Here is a 19,393-nt window from a genome sequence, read left to right as displayed (position 1 = left end):
CCCAAGCTAAAGAGAATGTTAATTGTGTGGTTCATACTTTTAACTTGCTTGTCCATATTGGGGCCTTAACCTAATTCAGCCTATTTATTTTTAGTGGGCCAGTAACATTTCATGTGCATATGATCTCCTTCAATATCATCAGGAAATTGATGGTGAAAGTTGGGCTGTTTGTCTTGATCACATCAATTTCACTGTATCAGTATTCCCTTACCAATAACAGGAGGCAGAATATCACTTGAGAAATGTAGCTAAACAGTCCAGCAGAAATATGACCTCATCTAACACTCTTTAGAATCTGAGTACAATGTCTCAAATAGTACCAGGTGTACCAACGCAGGTAATAAATATTGTTTCATAATTTGATATGTGACTGGTGAACAAGATTAGCAAGGAGAAGAGAATATCTTGTAGCTAATGTCCTGGGTACAATTTGCAGTCTAAAGGGTTTCTGAACACATGAAATTTTGCTTGCTTGCTCTAATGTGCCATTTCTTGTATTAGTCTAAATTTTTCAATGGGAAAAAAATCCCTGATTTCCTCGTTGTTCTATACCAGAAGGAATTATTACCTAACTTAATTAGCTTGGTCATAGCTACTAAAATGATTGAATTTAGAAATACAATAAGAATATTATGCCATGTTTAGAGAGAGTCACTTATCTGTATCACTCATTTATATTTTTTATTATAATCTGGTTATGAAGTATTTTAAGGATGTTTCAGAAAGTACAGAGAATAATATAAAGAACACCCATGTAACCACTCACAGTTTTGCCAGATCTTAACATTTTGCCATATTTGCTCTCAATATATTTTTTAAAGAAACTGAGCAATTGAAACCTTCAGTGTAGCTTTCACTCTTTCCCTTCTCAGAGATAACTACTATCCTGAATTTCATGTTCCTAATTCCCTTAAATGTTTGTTTACTTTTACTACATGTATATGTGTCCATAAATGATATTGTGTGTGTGTATATATATATATAGTATTATTTTACATATAAAGTTTTAAAACTTTTTATAAATGATATCACTCTGGATATATTCTTCCCCAACTTGCTATTATCGCTCAATTTTTATGTTTTTGCCATATATCCCTGGTGATAGATGGAGCTGTAGTTCATTCATTTAAATTGCTTATAGTATTCCGTAGTACAATGTGAGAGATTAAGCCAACTGTACAGTTAGAAGGTGTAGTCCCCACAAGACCTCCCACACTTCTGACACAAACTGCATGTTTGGGGGATTCCCAAAACGACCCTCAGTTTTGATAGTTCACTAGAGGGACTCCCACGACTCACTAAAAGCTGTTAACTCACCATTATGCTTTATTTATTATTATTTTTTAATATATATATATTTAAATTTATTTATTTATTTTTGGCTGTGTTGGGTCTTCATTTCTGTGCGAGGGCTTTCTCCAATTGCGGCGAGCGGGGCCAACTCTTCATCGCAGTGCGCGGGCCTCTCACTATTGCGGCCTCTCCTTGCGGAGCACAGGCTTCAGACGCGCAGGCTCAGTAGTTGTGGCTCACGGGCCCAGTTGCTCTGCGGCATGTGGGATCCTCCCAGACCAGGGCTCGAACCCGTGTCCCCTGCATTAGCAGGCAGACTCTCAACGACTGTGCCACCAGGGAAGCCCCACCATTATGCTTTATTACAGGGAATGGGTATAGCTTGAGATCAGTCAAGGGAAGAAGTGTGTAGGATAGAGTACAGGGGGGTTCCAAATGTGGAGCTTTCAGTTGTCCTCTCCCCGTGTTATTCTCCTCTTATTGATGTATAGCAGTATGCACAGAGGATGGCTAACCAGGGAGGCTCAGCAGAGCTTCAGTGTCCAGAGTTTTCATTGGAGCTCCATCACTCAGGTGTGACTGATTTGCCCATGGGGCTGATCTCAGTCTCCAGCCCCACCAGAGGTTAACTGAAATACCACAGTTCCCAAAGTCTCCACCCTAAATCACACTTTGGTCTTTCTGGCATGACTAGTTCCCACCCTAAGACTCTCTGGTGTGGCCAGCCCTCACCCTAAGTCATATTGTTAGACTGTCTGGTGACCCAAGGGCTACACACAAACAAGGACACTTCTTTTAGGCTTGGCATTCCAAGGGCTTAGAGATAACCTCCCAGAAGCCAAGAACAAAGGCCGGACGTCTTTGTGGGCCAGGTTAAATTCTTTATTACACATATGAATATACCACATTTCCTTTTGTTCATTCTCCTCTTGATGGACATTTGAGTTGCATGTGATGTATATCAAGTAGTACCTATATTTATTTATTTAATGAATGCTTTATGTAATACTGTATGACAGGCACTGTGTAGCTTCTTTACAAATATTAACTCATTTAATTCCCAGAAGAATCCTCTGTGATATAAATACTATTATTCTCATTCCACAGATGAAGAAAATAGGATACATAGAGGCTAAATGCCTTGTTCAAGGTCACACAGTCAGTAGGTGGAATAGCTGAGGTATAAACTCAGGCAGTCAGAATCCTTCCCCATAACCACTATGTTTTGCTGTCTAAAAAAAATGCAGCAACAAATATTTTTATACACGTCTTCTTTTGTATATGTGTCTGAGAGTCTTTGTAAGATTTATGCCTAATAGAATTGCTGCACTGTAGGCGTATGCATCGTCAACTTTATTAGACATGGCCAAATTATTATCCAAACTGATATTTTTAAATAATTTGTAAGATATTTGCACATATCTTTCCTAGCCTGTGGCTTTTCATTTTCTTTTGTTGTCCAGATGTTTATAATTTTAAAATACTTCATTTTTTCAAGATTTTCTCTATGATTTTGCTTTTTGTATCTTATTCAAGAAATATTTCTTTCCCCTGAGCACAAATGTATATCCTCCTATATTCTAGAAGCTTTGCATTTTATAGTTATACCTTTCATCTACCTGGGATTGATTCTGAATATGGTGTGAAACAGTTGTCTCAAAACCACTTGTTCAATGGTCCATTCTTTCCCCATTGGTCTGTAATGCCACGTCTGTCATAATCATATTCATATACTTAGAAGTCTTTATATTAGTTTGCTATTGCTGCCATAACAAATCACCACAAACTTATTAGCTTAAAACCATACAAGTTATTATATTATGGTCCTGGAGGTCTTAAGTCTAAAATGGGTAGGCAGGGCTATCTTCCTTCTTGGGGCTCTAGGAGAGAATTTGTTTCTTGTCTTTTCCAGCTTATATAGGGCCCCTACATTCCTTGGCTTGTGACCCCCTTCTAGCAGTAGCATCACTCTGACCTCTGTTTCCATCCTCAAAATCTTCACTGACTTTGACCCTTCTGCTTCCTTTTTTAAAGTACTTTTCCGATGACATCGCACCCACTGGGATAATCCAGGATAACCTCTCCAGCTCAAGATCCTTAATTTAATCACATCTTTAGAGACCCTCTTGCTGTGTAAGAGAACATATCCACAGGTTGCAGGGATTAGGATGTGAACATCTGTAATGGGGGCATTATTCAGCCTACCACAGTCTTCTTCCTGGACTTTCCATCATTCTTATGTTTTTAATTCATCCCTTTTAAGCATACCCATTTTATAATCTCTGATAGCTCTACTATCTAAGTAAAGTGTTTTGGGAATCTAATCCTGCTGTTTATTGTGTCCAGTAATTCTCACTCAGGATAAGATGTGTTTCTTCATCTGTTGTATAATTTTAGATTATAAACTCATCATAAGGGAACTCTGTGACAATCTCATGTGGCCTGGGTTGAGGTCATATTGCTCCAGAAAGTTTTAGCGGTTGCTTCCACCAAGTTTCCAGGGGATACCCAGGGGGTACCCAGAGCCACTTTAGTGATGTTTTATTGGTTAAGGGTTTCTTGGATCATGTAGTAGTGTAATTTCAAATTCCCAACCTGTGTGAGAGCAGACCACTGGTTATAAATATAGAGGTATATATATATATATATATCTTCTTCCACACAGGGCTTTAGGTAAAACAATTTATGTTTTCTCTCTCTTGTAGTCATTGGATTTTCTACCTCGATCACCTTTTCACTGAGTCCTTTTAAGGATCCAGGTGTTGTTAGAGAATATCTTATTCTCTACTCCCTGCCTTGTTTGGATCCTAAGGCCTCTCTTTTCCCTATGTGGATGGACATTAAAACCCCAGCCCTTAGATTCATGAGTTAGGCAAACTTCTTAGAGCTTCTGTAGCATTAACTCTTGTGCTTACTGCTCTGGTTTTCAGTTCCTGGTTTAGTTTTTGCTTACTTTTATGGTAAACCTCCAGAGCTTTCCCTGCTTGTTTCTTCCTTAACATTTATTTGCGGTCACTTCTGTTGAGGGGGGGGTCTCATTCATCACCTCTTGAGGCTATTTGTAGCCTATGTATCTCAGTCAGTAGCTGGTTTGGTGTTGGGGGTAGCTGAACTTTGCTTAGGGACACTTTTGGCTTGGTCTCAATTCTAGGCTTCCACATTGTATTATTAGCACTATTACCTGTGCTGCATTAAAATATTACTAATCTTACCTCTGAGAGATTCTTAATACCATGATAGAAAAGGTAATAAATTGTCAAAATCTTTTTTCTCTAAGACCAATTAAATTTATTAAATGTTAGATATTTAAAAGAATATTATGTTACCCTAATTTTGAACTCAAGAATTCTAATCCTCATTTTCCTATTCTCTTCCTAGGATGTGTGCAGTGTTTGGTGGAATCTATTGTCTTCGCCATTTGGTACAGTGCCTTGTCGTGGACAAAGAATCTGGAAAGTGAGGATGATATAAGTTACCTTCCTATATTTACATCCCAAGCACAAGTGAAAAATGCTAAATTCAATTTTTAAAAAATGATTCTTCAAAGATCCTCCTTGGTATTAATAACATATCAACCTTGATTAAAAGTAATTTGTGTTTACATCCTCCAGAACAAGGAAAGTGAGTTCAGAATATAGAAACTAAATTAATTTCCCTACAATATGACTATAGCTCCTGATCATCCAAGCTTGGAAGACAAATCATTTCAGCTGCCGGGGGTGGGTGATGAGTGATGTTAGTTTTCCTTATGGCCTTACCTCCTCTAATTGATTTTTATCAGATGACAACAAAGCCCTCTGTTATTGCATTTTTAAAAATGGAGCTCACCTAAAGACTCATCAGATTAATCTGTGCTGATAATGCATGTCACTCCAAGAGAAAAGACTTTAATGAGTTTTTAGGTAGATTGTTGTCATAAACTATGCTGCCCTGTTATCTGAGGATAAATTATTTTACAACCGTATCAGGTCTACAGTCTGGTTTAGGATTGAAATAAGGATGTACCTGCTTTTAAAGAAAGCTGAGCACAGTCTATTTATCTGTGTATTTTTATATTTCAGCTATATTTTTCTAGGATTTATTATTTAGTTACTAGCATATGCTGTTGTCTAAATTACACTAAATAAGTAGTATTCTTCGATATCTGGGGTTTACATTGAAACTTAAATGGGTCAACTGGATCAAGTTTTAGGAGCTATTTAATTTACTATGTATTTTTCTTTTTTGTTATATGTTCTTAAGCATATACTGACCTATATCTCTTGTGTGACTTTTTAGGGGTATATAAAGAAATAGTATTTTTCAGGTCATAAAATACCTTAATATCTTGAACTGGAAGCTTAAAAATATAAATTTTAAGGTGTTTTTTTCATTTTACAGTAATTCTCTATAGTCTAAGTAGCATAAAATGTCTGTTAACTTCTTACAAGCCAGTTATAGTGCACTACTAGTATTTCAAGATATGGTGGAGAACAAATTCAACTAGAATATGTAATAGTTAAACAGTGAATTTGCTTTAGAAAAGTAATTCTCTACTATAAGATAAAATAGGCACATGGTTTAAAGGCTTATAATTTACTTTTAGCAATTTAACAGAAAGGTACTACGTAAATGAAGTATGATAATCTACAGTGAAAAAATCCACTCTGAAGGCCCAAGATACTCATATATTGATGCGTGAAGGGCTCTGTGGAGGTTCATGAAGGAATAGTTGTCTTTATGACTCTTAGAGTCATTTTTCCTTATGCATTCATTTTGAAGCATGAGTATGTACCCATGATGGAAAGGCAGATAATGAATTGCTTGTTTGGTGTTTATTTACTTAGATTCTTTTACCTTTTGGGGGCCTCATTCCAGTCCTACACGTTACTTTTAGTGACATGAAGAATTTGCATGGCTCATGTTTGTTTAAAAAAAAAAAGGATATGTTAGTACAGTAAAAACATCTGTTGAACTAAAGGCTACATTTACCTTAACTTTGACTTAGTTTTTATTACAAACTCTGAACAGAAGAACTCTTCTTTGTGGTCTGCTGCAGATTTCAGTTGCAACAGATAGCTGAGGGCTAAGGGTCTAACGACCAAAGTTTGGTAGTTTTCAAATTTTAATGTGCCTATGAATCACTAGGTAAACTTGTTAAAAAAAATACACATTTCTGTGCCTCACGCTGAGAGAGTGAAATTGGATAATGTGCTTAGAGTGGAGCCAGGGAATTTGCAGTTTTAAGGAACACCCCCAAATGAATATAATGTAGGTTCTCCTTAGATGACACTAAAAAATACTGATCTGTAAGGTAAAGTTCAGGATTTAGCCAGTGGTACTATGTTCCATGATGGACTGGGGACTCTAGGTCTTAATTCATTTCTTTTACATCTTTGTAGAAGGACCTCAAACATAACAGTTATTCTCTAATGACTCTGAAGGCATGCAATGGTCAGGTAACCCTGGAGTGAAAGAAGACATGGAACTCTGTCACTGCCATGAGTGACAGTGGACACAAGTCAGTTTTCTCTGGGCCAGTTCCCTTATCTGCAAGATGAGTTAGATGGACTCTGCAGTAGTTTTCGAGTCTCCTCCAGCTATGACATGCTTCAGTTGAGTTACTGAAAGTACTTAGTTTCTCCTTAACACTTAGAAGTAAGTTATTTTAAGATGTTTTATATGCCCAAATGTAGTCCATTCTCACATACTGGGTTATCTTCAATCCCAGTGAGAAATTGAAAAAAATGTTCAAACAACTTGTATGTGTCTACTTTAATGAATGTAAATGAAATAGCAAGATGTCTACTTATGCTATTTATTATTATTTTACTAGAACCTCAGTTTTCCAGTGAATATCTTTTTCTTGTCCATCTTGGGGTGGTTAAGATACAGCCATTTTGTATTCTGCATATGATTCTCATGCTGGAAAACTTATTCCAAGCCATAACTATTTAATTCCTTAATAGTGGGACAGTTAAAACTTTGACCTGCATTTATAATATTCATGATATCTACAGTATTCTCACTATACTAAATTGTGTATGGGATCTTTAAAAGGTTTCTTTTAAGAGACAACCAGTACTTCAAAATTGTAAATTCATATCTTTGCTAGTAATTATGAAATTTTGCTTCTTTAAAATATCCATTCTATCAACTCAAAGAGTCTCTATAAACATCTAAAGCTAGCATTGATTGAAGTTGACTCAGGCTAATGTATCTTTCCCAAATACTATTTTGTCATTCAAAATCAAATAATTGAGAGACCTACCAGTAATAGGAGATGTTTTGTTAGGACTTGAATATAAAGTGAGGGATAATTTTTTGAGGGGAAAAACTTGAGTTTATATTTGGGCATATCCAGCATACATTTCTTTTTAAGCAATCCAGGTTGACTAATTGTTTATTCTAAGTGTAATTGGCGTATTAATCAAGGAATCTGCAGATGTTTGTATTTGTCTCCTTATGGTTTTAGATTGCCTTTTTTTCCCCAATTTTCCTATAAGGAACACTTGACATCCCCTTTACTCTTCGGTGTAGTTAAGAGCTAACCATGCTTCAGGTCTAAGGTCTAAGTTTATTTCCTGATCCCACAGACTAGATCAGAACCCAGCCCCCCAACTCAGGTCCCCTTTTATGATTGTAAATTCCCCCTAAAAAAAGTCAGGGTCTCACTTCTTTATCTCCAGAACCAAGGCAGTTTCCGATCACCCATTATACGCAGTAGCTTTGTGTTAAATGAATGAACGAAGATTAAAAACTGATGATAGCCTCTTTTGTGCTTTTCTTTTCACCTTTCACTGAGGAAACCTGATAGAAGCATAAATGATCATAGCATTGAGTTTAGCGTGGTGATTACACATCAAAGTATCATACCAATGTTGAGAGGAGAAATATGGAATATGTAACTAAATGCATGCTTATTTTCAGCTAGATCTTATTTTTCATTTTTTTCCCCAAAGATCAAGGTTTATTTATTCTTTTAAATTTTTGAATGTTATTTTATTTATTTTTTTATACAGCAGGTTCTTTTTAGTTATCCATTTTATACACATTAGTGTTTATATGTCAATCCCAATCTCCCAGTTCATCACACCACCACCACCACCACCACCTGCCGCTTTCCCCCCTTGGTGTACATAAGTTTGTTCTCTACATCTGTGTCTAAATTTCTGCCCTGCCAACCAGTTCATCTGTACCATTTTTCTAGGTTCCACATGTATGCATTAATATACAATATTTGTTTTTCTCTTTCTGACATACTTCACTCTGTATGACAGTCTCTAGATTCATCCACGTCTCTACAAATGACCCAATTTCGTTCCTTTTTATGGCTGAGTAATATTCCATTGTATATATATGTACCACATCTTCTTTATCCATTCATCTGTTGATGGGCATTTAGGTTGCTTCCATGACCTGGCTATTGTTAATAGTGCTGCAGCGAACATTGTGGTGTATGTGTCTTTATGAATTATGGTCTTCTCAGGGTATATGCCCAGTAGTGGGATTGCTGGGTTGTATGGTAGTTCTATTTTTAGTTTTTTAGGGAACCACCATACTGTTCTCCATAGTGGCTGTATCAATTTACATTCCCACCAACAGTGCAAGAGGGTTCCCTTTTCTCCACACCCTCTCCAGCATTTGTCGTTTGTAGATTTTCTGATGATGCCCATTCTAACTGGTGTGAGGTGATACCTCATTGTAGTTTTGATTTGCATTTCTCTAATAATTAGTAATGTTGAGGAGCTTTTCATATGCTTCTTGGCCATCTGTATGTCTTCTTTGGAGAAATGTCTGTTTAGGTCTTCTGCCCATTTTTTGGTTGGGTTGTTTTTTTTTTTTAATATTGAGCTGCATGAGCTGTTTATATATTTTGGAGATTAATCCTTTGTCCGTTGATTCATTTGCAGGTATTTTCTCCCATTCTGAGGGTTGTCTTTTTGTCTTGTTTGTAGTTTCCTTTGCTTTGCAAAAGCTTTGAAGTTTCATTAGGTCCCATTTGTTTATTTTTGTTTTTATTTCCATTACTCTAGGAGATGGATCAAAAGAGATCTTGCTATGATTTATGTCAAAGAGTGCTCTTCCTATGTTTTCCTCTAAGAGTTTTATAGTGTCTGGTCTTACATTTAGGTCTCTAATCCATTTTGAGTTTATTTTTGTTTATGGTGTTAGGGAGTGTTCTAATTTCATTCTTTTACATGTAGCTGTCCAGTTTTCCCAGCACCAATTATTGAAGAGACTGGCTTTTCTCCATTGCATATCCTTGCCTCCTTTGTCATAGATTAGTTGACCATAGGTGCATGGGTTTATCTCTGGGCTGTCTATCCTGTTCCATTGATCTATATTTCTTTTTTTGTGCCAGTACCATATTGTCTTGATTACTGTAGCTTTGTAGTATAGTCTGAAGTCAGGGAGTCTGATTCTTCCACCTCCGTTTTTTTCCCTCAAGACTGCTTTGGCTATTCGGGGTCTTTTGTGTCTCCATACAAATTTTAAGATTTTTGTTCTAGTTCTGTAAAAAATGCCATTGGGAATTTGATAGGGATTGCATTGAATCTGTAGATTGCTTTGGGTAGTATAGTCATTTTCACAATATTCATTCTTCCAATCCAAGAACATGGGATATCTCTCCATCTGTTTGTATTATCTTTAATTTCTTTCATCAGTGTCTTATAGTTTTCTGCATACAGGTCTTTTGTCTCCCTAGGTAGGTTTGTTCCTAGGTATTTTATTCTTTTTGTTGTAATGGTAAATGGGAGTGTTTCCTTGATTTCTCTTTCAGATTTTTCATCATTAGTGTATAGGAATGCAAGAGATTTCTGTGCATTAATTTTGTATCCTGCTACTTTACCAAATTCATTGATTAGCTCTAGTAGTTTTCTGGTGGCATCGTTAGTATTCTCTATGTATAGTATCATGTCATGGGTAAACAGTGACAGTTTTACTTCTTCTTTTCCAATTTGGATTCCTTTTATTTCATTTTCTTCTCTTACTGCCATAGCTAGGACTTCCAAAACTATGTTGAATAATAGTGGCGAGAGTGGACATCCTTGTCTTGTTCCTGATCTTAGAGGAAATGCTTTCAGTTTTTCATCATTGAGAATGATGTTTGCTGTGGGTTTGATGTATATGGCCTTTATTATGTTGAGGTAGGTTTCCTCTAGGCCCACTTTCTGGAGAGTTTTTATCATAAATGGGTGTTGAATTTTGTTGAAAGCTTTTTCTGCATCTATTGAGATGATCATATGGTTTTTCTTCTTCAATTTGTTAATATGGTTTATCACATTGATTGATTTGTGTATATTGAAGAATCCTTGCATCCCTTGGATAAATCCCACTTGATCATGATGTATGGTCCTTTTAATGTGTTGTTGGATTTGTTTGCTAGTATTTTGTTGAGGATTTTTGCATCTATATTCATCAGTGATATTAGTCTGTAATTTTTTTTTCTGTAGTATCTTTGTCTGGTTTTGGTATCAGGGTGTGGTGGCCCCATAGGATGAATTTGGGAGTCTTCCTTCTTCTGCAATTTTTTGGAAGAGTTTGAGAAGGATGGGTGTGTGCTCTTCTCTAAATGTTTGGTAGAATTCACCTGTGGAGCCATCTGGTCCTGGACTTTTGTTTGTTGGAAGATTTTAATCACAGTTTCAATTTCATTACTTGTGATTGGTCTGCTTATATTTTCTATTACTTCCTGGTTCAGTCTTGGAAGGTTATACCTTTCTAAGAATTTGGCCATTTCTTCCAGGTTGTCCATTTTATTAGCATAGAGTTGCTTGTTGTAGTCTCTTAGGATGCTTTGTATTTGTGCAATGTCTGTTGTAACTTCTCCTTTATCATTTCTAATGTTATTGATTTGAGTCCTCTCCCTCTTTTTCTTGATGAGTCTGGCTAATGGTTTATCAATTTTGTTTATCTTCTCAAAGAACCAGCTTTTAGTTTTATTGATCTTTGCTATTGTTTTCTTTGTTTCTATTTCATTTATTTCTGCTCTGATCTTTATGAATTCTTTCCTTCTGCTAACTTTGGGTTTTGTTTGTTCTTCTTTCTTTAGTTCCTTTAGGCGTAAGGTTAGATTGTTTATTTGAGATTTTTCTTGTTTCTTGAGGTAGGCTTCTATTGCTGTAGACATCCCTCTTAGAACTGCTTTTGCTGCATCCCATAGGTTTTGGATCATCGTGTTTTCATTGTCATTTGTCTCTAGGTATTTTTTGATTTCCACTTTGATTCAGTGATCTCCCGGTTATTTAGTAACGTATTGTTTAGCCTCCGTGTGTTTGTGTTTTTTACGTATTTTTCCCTGTAATTGATTTCTAATCTCATAGCGTTGTGGTCAGAAAAGATGCTTGATATGATTTCAATGTTCTTAAATTTACTGATGCTTGATTTGTGACCCAAGATGTGATCTATCCTGGAGAATGTTCCATGCGTACTTGAGAAGAAAGTGTCATCTGCTGTTTTTGGATGGAATGTCCTATAAATATCAAGTAAATCTGTGTGGTCTGTCATGTCATTTAAAGCTTGTGTTTCCTTATTAAATTTCTGTTTGGATAATGTCCATTGGTGTAAGTGAGGTGTTAAAGTCCCCCACTATTATTGTGTTACTGTTGATTTCCTCTTTTTTAGCTGTTAGCATTTGCATTGTGTATTGAGGTGCTCCTGTGTTGGGTGCATATATATTTATAATTGTTTTATCTTCTTCCTGGATTGATCCCTTAATCATTATGTAGTGTCCTTCCTTGTCTCTTGTACCATTCTTTATTTTAAAGTTTATTTTATCTGATATGAGTATAGCTACTCCAGCTTTCATTTGGTTTCCATTTGCATGGAAAATCTTTTTCCATCCCCTCACTTTCAAGCTGTATGTGTCCCTAGGTCTGAAGTGGGTCTCTTGTAGATAGCATATATATGGGTCTTGTTTTTGTATCCATTCAGCGAGCCTGTGTCTTTTGGTTGGAGCATCTAATCCATTCATATTTAAGGTAATTATCAATATGTATTTTCCTATTACCATTTTCTTAATTGTTTTGGGTTTGTTTTTGTAGGTCCTTTTCTTCTGTTGTGTTTCCCACTTAGAGAAGTTCCTTTAGCATTTTTTGTAGAGCTGGTTTGGTGGTGCTGAATTCTCTTTGTTTTTGCTTGTCTGTAAAGCTTTTGATTTCTCCAAATCTGAATGAGATCCTTGCCGGGTAGAGTAATCTTGGTTGTAGGTTCTTCTCTTTCATCACTTTAAATATGTCATGCCACTCCCTTCTGGCTTGTAGAGTTTCTGCTGAGAAATCTGCTGTTAACCTTATGGGAGTTCCCTTGTATGTTATTTGTCCTTTTTCCCTTGCTGCTTTCAGTAATTTTTATTTGTCTTTAATTTTTGCCAATTTGATTACTATGTGTCTCGGCGTGTTTCTCCTTGGGTTTATCCTGTTTGGGACTTTCTGCACTTCCTGTACTTTGGTGGCTATTTCTTTTCCCATGTCAGGGAAGTTTTCAACTATAATCTCTTCACATATTTTCTCGGGTCCTTTCTCTCTCTCTTCTCCTTCTGGGACACCTGTAATGCGAATGTTGTTGTGTTTAATGTTGTCCCAGAGGTCTCTTAGACTGTCTTCATTTCTTTTCATTCTTTTTTCTTTTTTCTTTTCCACAGCAGTGAATTCCACCATTCTGTCTTCTATGTCACTTATCCATTCTTCTGCCTCAGTTATTCTGCTAGTGATTCCTTCTAGTGTTTTTTTCATTGCAGTTATTGTATTGTTCATCTCTGTTTGTTTGTTCTTTAATTCTTCTAGGTCTTTGTTAAACATTTCTTGCACCTTCTCGATCTTTGCTTCCATTCTTTTTCCGAGGTCCTGGGTCATCTTCACTATCATTTTTCTGAATTATTTTTCTGGAAGGTTGCCTATCTCCACTTCGTTTAGTTGTTTTTCTGGGGTTTTATCTTTTTCCTTCATCTGGTGCATAGCCCTCTGCCTTTTCATCTTGTCTATCTTTCTGTGAATGTGGTTTTTGGTCCACAGGCTTCAGGATTGTAATTCTTCTTGCTTCTGCTGTCTGCCCTCTGGTGGATGAGAGTGTCTGAGAGGCTTGTGCAAGTTTCCTGATGGGAGGAACTGGTGGTGGGTAGAGCTGGCTGTTGCTCTGGTGGGCAGAGGTCAGTAAAACTTTAATCCACTTGTCTGCTGTTGGGTGGGGCTGGGTTCCCTCCCTGTTGGCTGTTTGGCCTGAGAGGACCCAACACTGGAGCCTACCCAGGCTCTTTGGTGGGGCTAATGGTGGACTCTGGGAGGGCTCACGCCAGTAAGTACTTCCCAGAACTTCTGCTGCCAGTGTCTTTGTCCTCTCAGTGAGACACAGCCACCCCCTGCCTCTGCAGAAGACCCTCCAACACTAGCAGATAGGTCTGGTTCAGTCTCCTATGGGGTCACTGCTCCTTCCTCTGGGTCCCGATGCACACACTACTTTGTGTGTGCCTTCCAAGAATGGAGTCTCTGTTTCCCCCAGTCCTGTCAAAGTCCTGCAATCAAATCCTGCTAGCCTTCAAATTCTGATTCTCTAGGAATTCCTCCTCCCTTTGCCGGACCCCCAGGTTGGGAAGCCTTATGTGGGACTCAGAACCTTCACTCCAGTGGGTGGACTTCTGTGATATAAGTGTTCTCCAGTTTGTGAGTCACCCACCCAGCAGTTATGGGATTTGATTTTATTGTGATTGCGCCCCTCTACCATCTCACTGTGGCTTCTCCTTTGTCTTTGGATGTGGGGTATTCTTTATGGTGAGTTCCAGTGTCTTCCTGTCGATGATTGTTCAGCAGTTAGTCGTGATTCTGGTGGTCTCTCAAGAAGGAGTGAGAACACATCCTTCTTCTCCGCCATCTTGAACCTGGTCTTCAAAGTATTTCTTTTTCATAAGAAAAACTTGTGTTGTCTTATTTTTCATTTTTGTTTAATTTGCTCTCCGGAGATCTACATTGACTGTGCTCTCTTGGCTATATTATCCATTGACTCTGCTTTACTAATTTTTAGAGGACATGGATATCAGTAGTTCTTTTCTCTACCCTCTCATTAAGTTCTAATACTGAACCCCTCTGTTGACTGTTTCTGGAGACACTGAATGCTCTTGTTGAGCAGCTTTCTTTTTCTTTGCAGCAGTGCTGACCATGTAAAACTCCTGTACATTAGATTTGGCCATTTAGCAGTGTAGTATTTGATATTAGGGTAGGGTATGGATAACCTTGGACCAGACATGTCTGTAACCAGTAGTCTGAATCTAATTACTTCAGCTAGTGTTCTTGTGAACTTCAACTGTCTCACTTACTAGATTTCCTGCTATTACTATTTCTTGAGATATCTTTTTCTCTGATGTCAGGAATAACTCTACCTTTCCCAGGTACTTGGAAATTAGTAATGAATAGTATGTTAGACCAAGCGTGAGGTGACTGATTCTTAATACCATTTGTCATTGTAGGAAAATTGCTGAATTTCTGATTTTAGTATGTCCTATTTGCAAAATGATAGTGGTAATATTCTAGATATTTAACCTCCACCAACCCACATGCTAGTTGCTATGGGGATAAAGAGATAAATAAAACATGAATCTTGCCCTTGTGTACAAAGATTACAAGCTCTAAGGTCAGGTAGGCCTGGATCTGTACCCTGGCTTCCCCACTTACTAGATGAGTGAACTTTAACAAGTTCTGTGATTGGAAGTGATTTGGAAGAAGCACTGTGATGGAAAGAGATTCTTTACCTGCTAAATCAGAGATTCTATATCTTTGTTTCTGTCTCTGCACTATTCATGTACATGGAATACTTCCATCATCCGTCCATCTATTCAGTCATCCATGAACAGTTGTTATCTGCGTGCCAGGCACTGGAGATACAGCACAGAACAAGACAATCATGGTCTTTGTTCTTGTGGAGCTTAGAGTCTACTGGGGGACATTAAGGAACAAATAAATTAGTAAGATAATTACACATTGAGATCTGTTCAGTATGCAGATCTGGCTTTGTCCCTCCCTATGTAAAAAGTTTCAGTGACTTTATATCACTTCAGAATGAAGTCTGAGACCCTTTTACATGACACATGAGACTCTGGGGTCTGACCTTTGCCTGCCTCTCTCAGCTCATCTCTCTTCTCTCTCTGCTTCCATTTTATTGTCAGTAACACTGAACTGCTTGTGGTTCCCTCCCTGTACTTCTCTTACTTGCCTCTGTACCCCTGCAGATGCTGCCCTTCTGCTGAAATGTTCTTCTTATTTGCTTGTTTTAACTGGTTTTAACTGCTTCAAAAGCAGCTAATATATCACTTCCTCCAAAGAGCATTCCCTGATACTCTGCCCCTCCCCCCCAAGCTTTCACCTCTTAGAACAGTGCTTGGCACATGGTTGTTATGCCACACACTATGTCAAACAAATAAGCTACCAATGTGTTAGCAGTCCAATGCCTTATTAGACTTAACAAAAATCTAGGGCAGTGTCAGTGGAGATGGAGAAAAGGGGCTAGTTTTGAGTAGCAGATTAGATGTGGGAAGAGAGATTTTGAGCTAGGGAAACTCTATAACTGCTGGTCATGCCATTAACTGAGACTGGGATTCCAAGTGGGGGAACATGTGAGGAGCCATGATTTAACTGTCTATTACCTATCCAGAAAAAATAGGTAATAGACAGTTAAAAATATGGATACAGAGCTTGGGATTGATTACAACAGAGAACCATAGGTTTGGAATTATAATCATGTTTGAGACTATTGGAGTAGATTTTTACCCAAGAAAAATGAGTAATAGGCATTTTGGAATGGTTTCATCGAAGAGGTGGCATTTGAACTAAAGTGTTTGAGAAAGTATGGAAGGGCATAGTGAGTAGGGGGAATTATCTTGTTTCCTTCAATTACTGGGAATCTTCTAATTTCCTTAATTAATATATTTTCCTTTTCATGATTTCATATGTGATTTATGTATTCCTTATCATAAAAACAGTTGGGATATTAATTCTGAAGATTATAGAGAATGGATACCTGTTTTAATGTTATTTTTATCTTCTGGGCCAAATTCCAGATAAAGAGTTTTCATCTTGCTGATTGTTTTCTTCCTTATCATCATTTTGCTCTTTATGTCCTCATGTCATTGAACCAAGAACTGAATAACCGTTGTGATTTGTTGATTTAGAAAGCTCAGCTCTAGAAATGTTCTGTCTGGCTTCAGTGATTCTTATGATCAGCTTGGTCATTGTGTCCGTGTAACTGGAAATTCCTATCATGTTCCTCCTCAATTTACTATTTATGAGGCTCAGCAAGGCCCTCAACTAAATCCAGAATGTTGTTAATCTTTAATGGCTTCCTCAGGTTCATGTGGGAGGGGTGGACAAGGGGATATTTTAATGTCTCTGGCAGCACTGTTTCATTTTGTTGTTTTTCATTACTTGAATGTCATAATTTTTATATTAATCTTTGTAATACAAAGTCTAAGTCTAGGTACCAAATTAATATTCCTTTACTCATTGTTCTCCCAATTAGGCCTAATATATGACAGTAAGTAAGTATCTGAGCGGAAAACAAATCTTATCACTTACTTAAATGTATTTTGGTTTGAACAGCTTTGCTCAGGCCTAGAGCCTTAGTACTTTAGCGTGAGACTGTCAGGTAAGTTGTATTATCATCTACCAGACTGACTAGGCATATGTGACCATCACCTCAATTTCTGCAGAAATCAGTATTTTTTTCTGTAGCAATAGCTCTTGACTTTTCTCCACCTAGCACAGCGTAAAGATACAACAGTACTGTGGCACACTACATGGTGATTCTTCCTTGGGATTTGGGAGCTTATCAGAATCTCCAGGGGTACTTATAATTTGAAAAAGTCCCCCAGGTGTGATTCTGATTTGCTTCCTTCTCCTCCTTCTACTCTAAGAATCACTGTTTCATCCAGAAGCTTCAGCATAAAGAGGCACATTTATTGGCATATTGTGCTTGCATAGTTGAGCTCCCCAATCTCCATGCACCCATCCTTCCCTCTTGAGTGGTCCTCAGTAGTTCTAATACCGTAATTTCTGAAACCAATGTCTGCCTGTCACCAAAGGTGTAGCTACCACCAAAGCAGCCCCATTAGTGTTTGGAAGCCTACAAGCAAGGAGCTCTCCACAAGCTTGAGGGCAAGGTTTAGTTGTGTGGTTTATTTAAATGGGAGCCCTTTGCAAAGACTTAGACTGGAGTCCAAGATTTGTACTAATATCGCTCCCTCTCTCAATTTGATTCCAACATTTTATGGTGAAAATTTTCAACTCTGCGCCAATGTTGAAAGAATTTCAAGATGATCACCTATATATCCACCACCTAGATTCTGCAGTTAACATTTTAATATGCTTGCTTAATCATATGTCTACACAAATATTCATCCCTCTGTTCATCTATTCACCGTTTTTAAGCATTTCACAGTAAATTCCGGATATCAGTACAATTCACCCTAAACACTTCAGTACACATATCATTAACTAGAGTTTAATATTTGTTTACAGCTTTTTCTTCTGATATAATATTTACATATGATAAAGTGCAAAAATCTTTTTTTTTAAATATTTATTTAGGCTGTGCTGGGTCTTGGTTGTGGCACGCAGGATCTTCACTGCTGCATGTGGGCTCTTTAGTTGTGGCATGCAGGTAGCGTCTAGTTCTCTGACCAGAGATTGAACCCGGGCCCCCTGCATTGGGAGTGTCTTAGCCACTGGATCACCAAGAAAGTCCCTAAAGTGCCGAAATCTTAAGTGTTCATTACCTGAGTGCTGACAGATGATAAATCTGTATAACCCAAATCCCTATCAAGATATAGAAGATTTTTACACTCTCTTTTTTCTGCCCAGATTATTCCCTCTTGACTTTGTATAGTCTCTGAGTTAAAGGTAAGAAAAAGGCTTGTCAGTGTTTCCAGGACAAATAAGGATCAATGCTTCATGATGGATCAGCAGATTTCTCTTTTCCCTCGCCAAAGTACCTTGTGTTTTAAATTATATATGAATGTCTTAAACAAGAGAATGAGAGAATTCCCTGGTGGTCCAGTGGTTAGGGCTCGGTACTTTCACTGCCAGGGCCCAGGTTCGATCCCTGGTCAGGAAACTAAGATCCCACAAGCCTCGCGGCACAGCCCCCCAATTTTTTTTTTAATTAAAAAAATAAGTAAATAAATAAAACAGGAGACTGAATGAGTAACTTGCCTTTCAGTTTTTAAATACTTATTTTGGAAAATAGGTATAAATACTTTATGTAGTTAAGTATTATAAAATGAGAGCTCTAGGTTAATGAAATGTGAAGAGATATGCATAGAAACATAAGTGGGGAAGAGAAAGGAAGTGGGATGAAGGTGAGATGGGGAAAAAAATCACCTAAATATTAATGTAATATAACATGCATTAATATGTAGTTAATTGATTTAAAATATGTATATCTAACATCACGAGATATCATAGTCTATCCTGATGACAGTGGCATGCCATTTATTCAAGAATATCAGCGTATCATAATCTGCCTTTAGGAAATACACATTAAATTCCTCTCACAATTGGCCTTGGGTATTTGTCATTTTACTGTTAATGCCTTTATGCCTGGTAAATAGCTCTTACTTGGCTTATTTTTAGAGTGATGTAACATATTTTAATTTATACCAGTATATTTAAAATATGACATAAGTTTGAAATTATTTGCTTGCGTTTTATGAGGAGCAACACATAAGTGTATTTCTAATAAAATAATTCTAGTCCCGAAAGGAAAGCTGTGACAAAAGTAAATTGTGCTATTTCCATAATAAAAAGATATAGAAAACATGCAGGCATTTGCATATAGTTCCTGAAATATTGCATACTGGCTTGGTCAGTGCTGGTAAGTCCATTTCAAGGATGTTTCCCTTAGTCCATTAGTTTGGATAATGAGCCCTATAAAGTACATTTATAACTTGTGGCACTGTAAGGAGATGGATTCTAATTTTCATCCTTTTATCTAGACACACTGAAAGAAGGTCAGTGGAGGGTTCTATATGATTCATTTTCCCAACACACATCAGATGACAGAGACCTGATAATGTCCATGCATAAGTGTTTTCCTTATTTGGAAACAGCACTTGAAAGAAATCTTTATATGATCA

General features: G+C 37.3%; 1 protein-coding gene across 2 annotated transcripts in view; it reads left to right on the top strand.

Moving 5' to 3' along the window:
* The window catches only part of CHM (CHM Rab escort protein), a 198,247-nt gene that overhangs the window by 121,416 nt on the left and 57,438 nt on the right, over window positions 1–19,393 (top strand). For both annotated transcript variants that reach the window (XM_004283098.3, XM_033411551.2), the window contains exon 9: window positions 4,672–4,749. In XM_004283098.3, coding sequence (XP_004283146.1) covers window positions 4,672–4,749 — 78 coding nt within the window. The remainder of the gene's footprint in view (window positions 1–4,671; window positions 4,750–19,393) is intronic.

The sequence above is a fragment of the Orcinus orca genome, chromosome X (assembly GCF_937001465.1).
Source record: "Orcinus orca chromosome X, mOrcOrc1.1, whole genome shotgun sequence".
NCBI classification, from domain to species: Eukaryota; Metazoa; Chordata; class Mammalia; order Artiodactyla; family Delphinidae; genus Orcinus; species Orcinus orca.
This window is presented reverse-complemented; position numbering and strand designations above follow the sequence as displayed.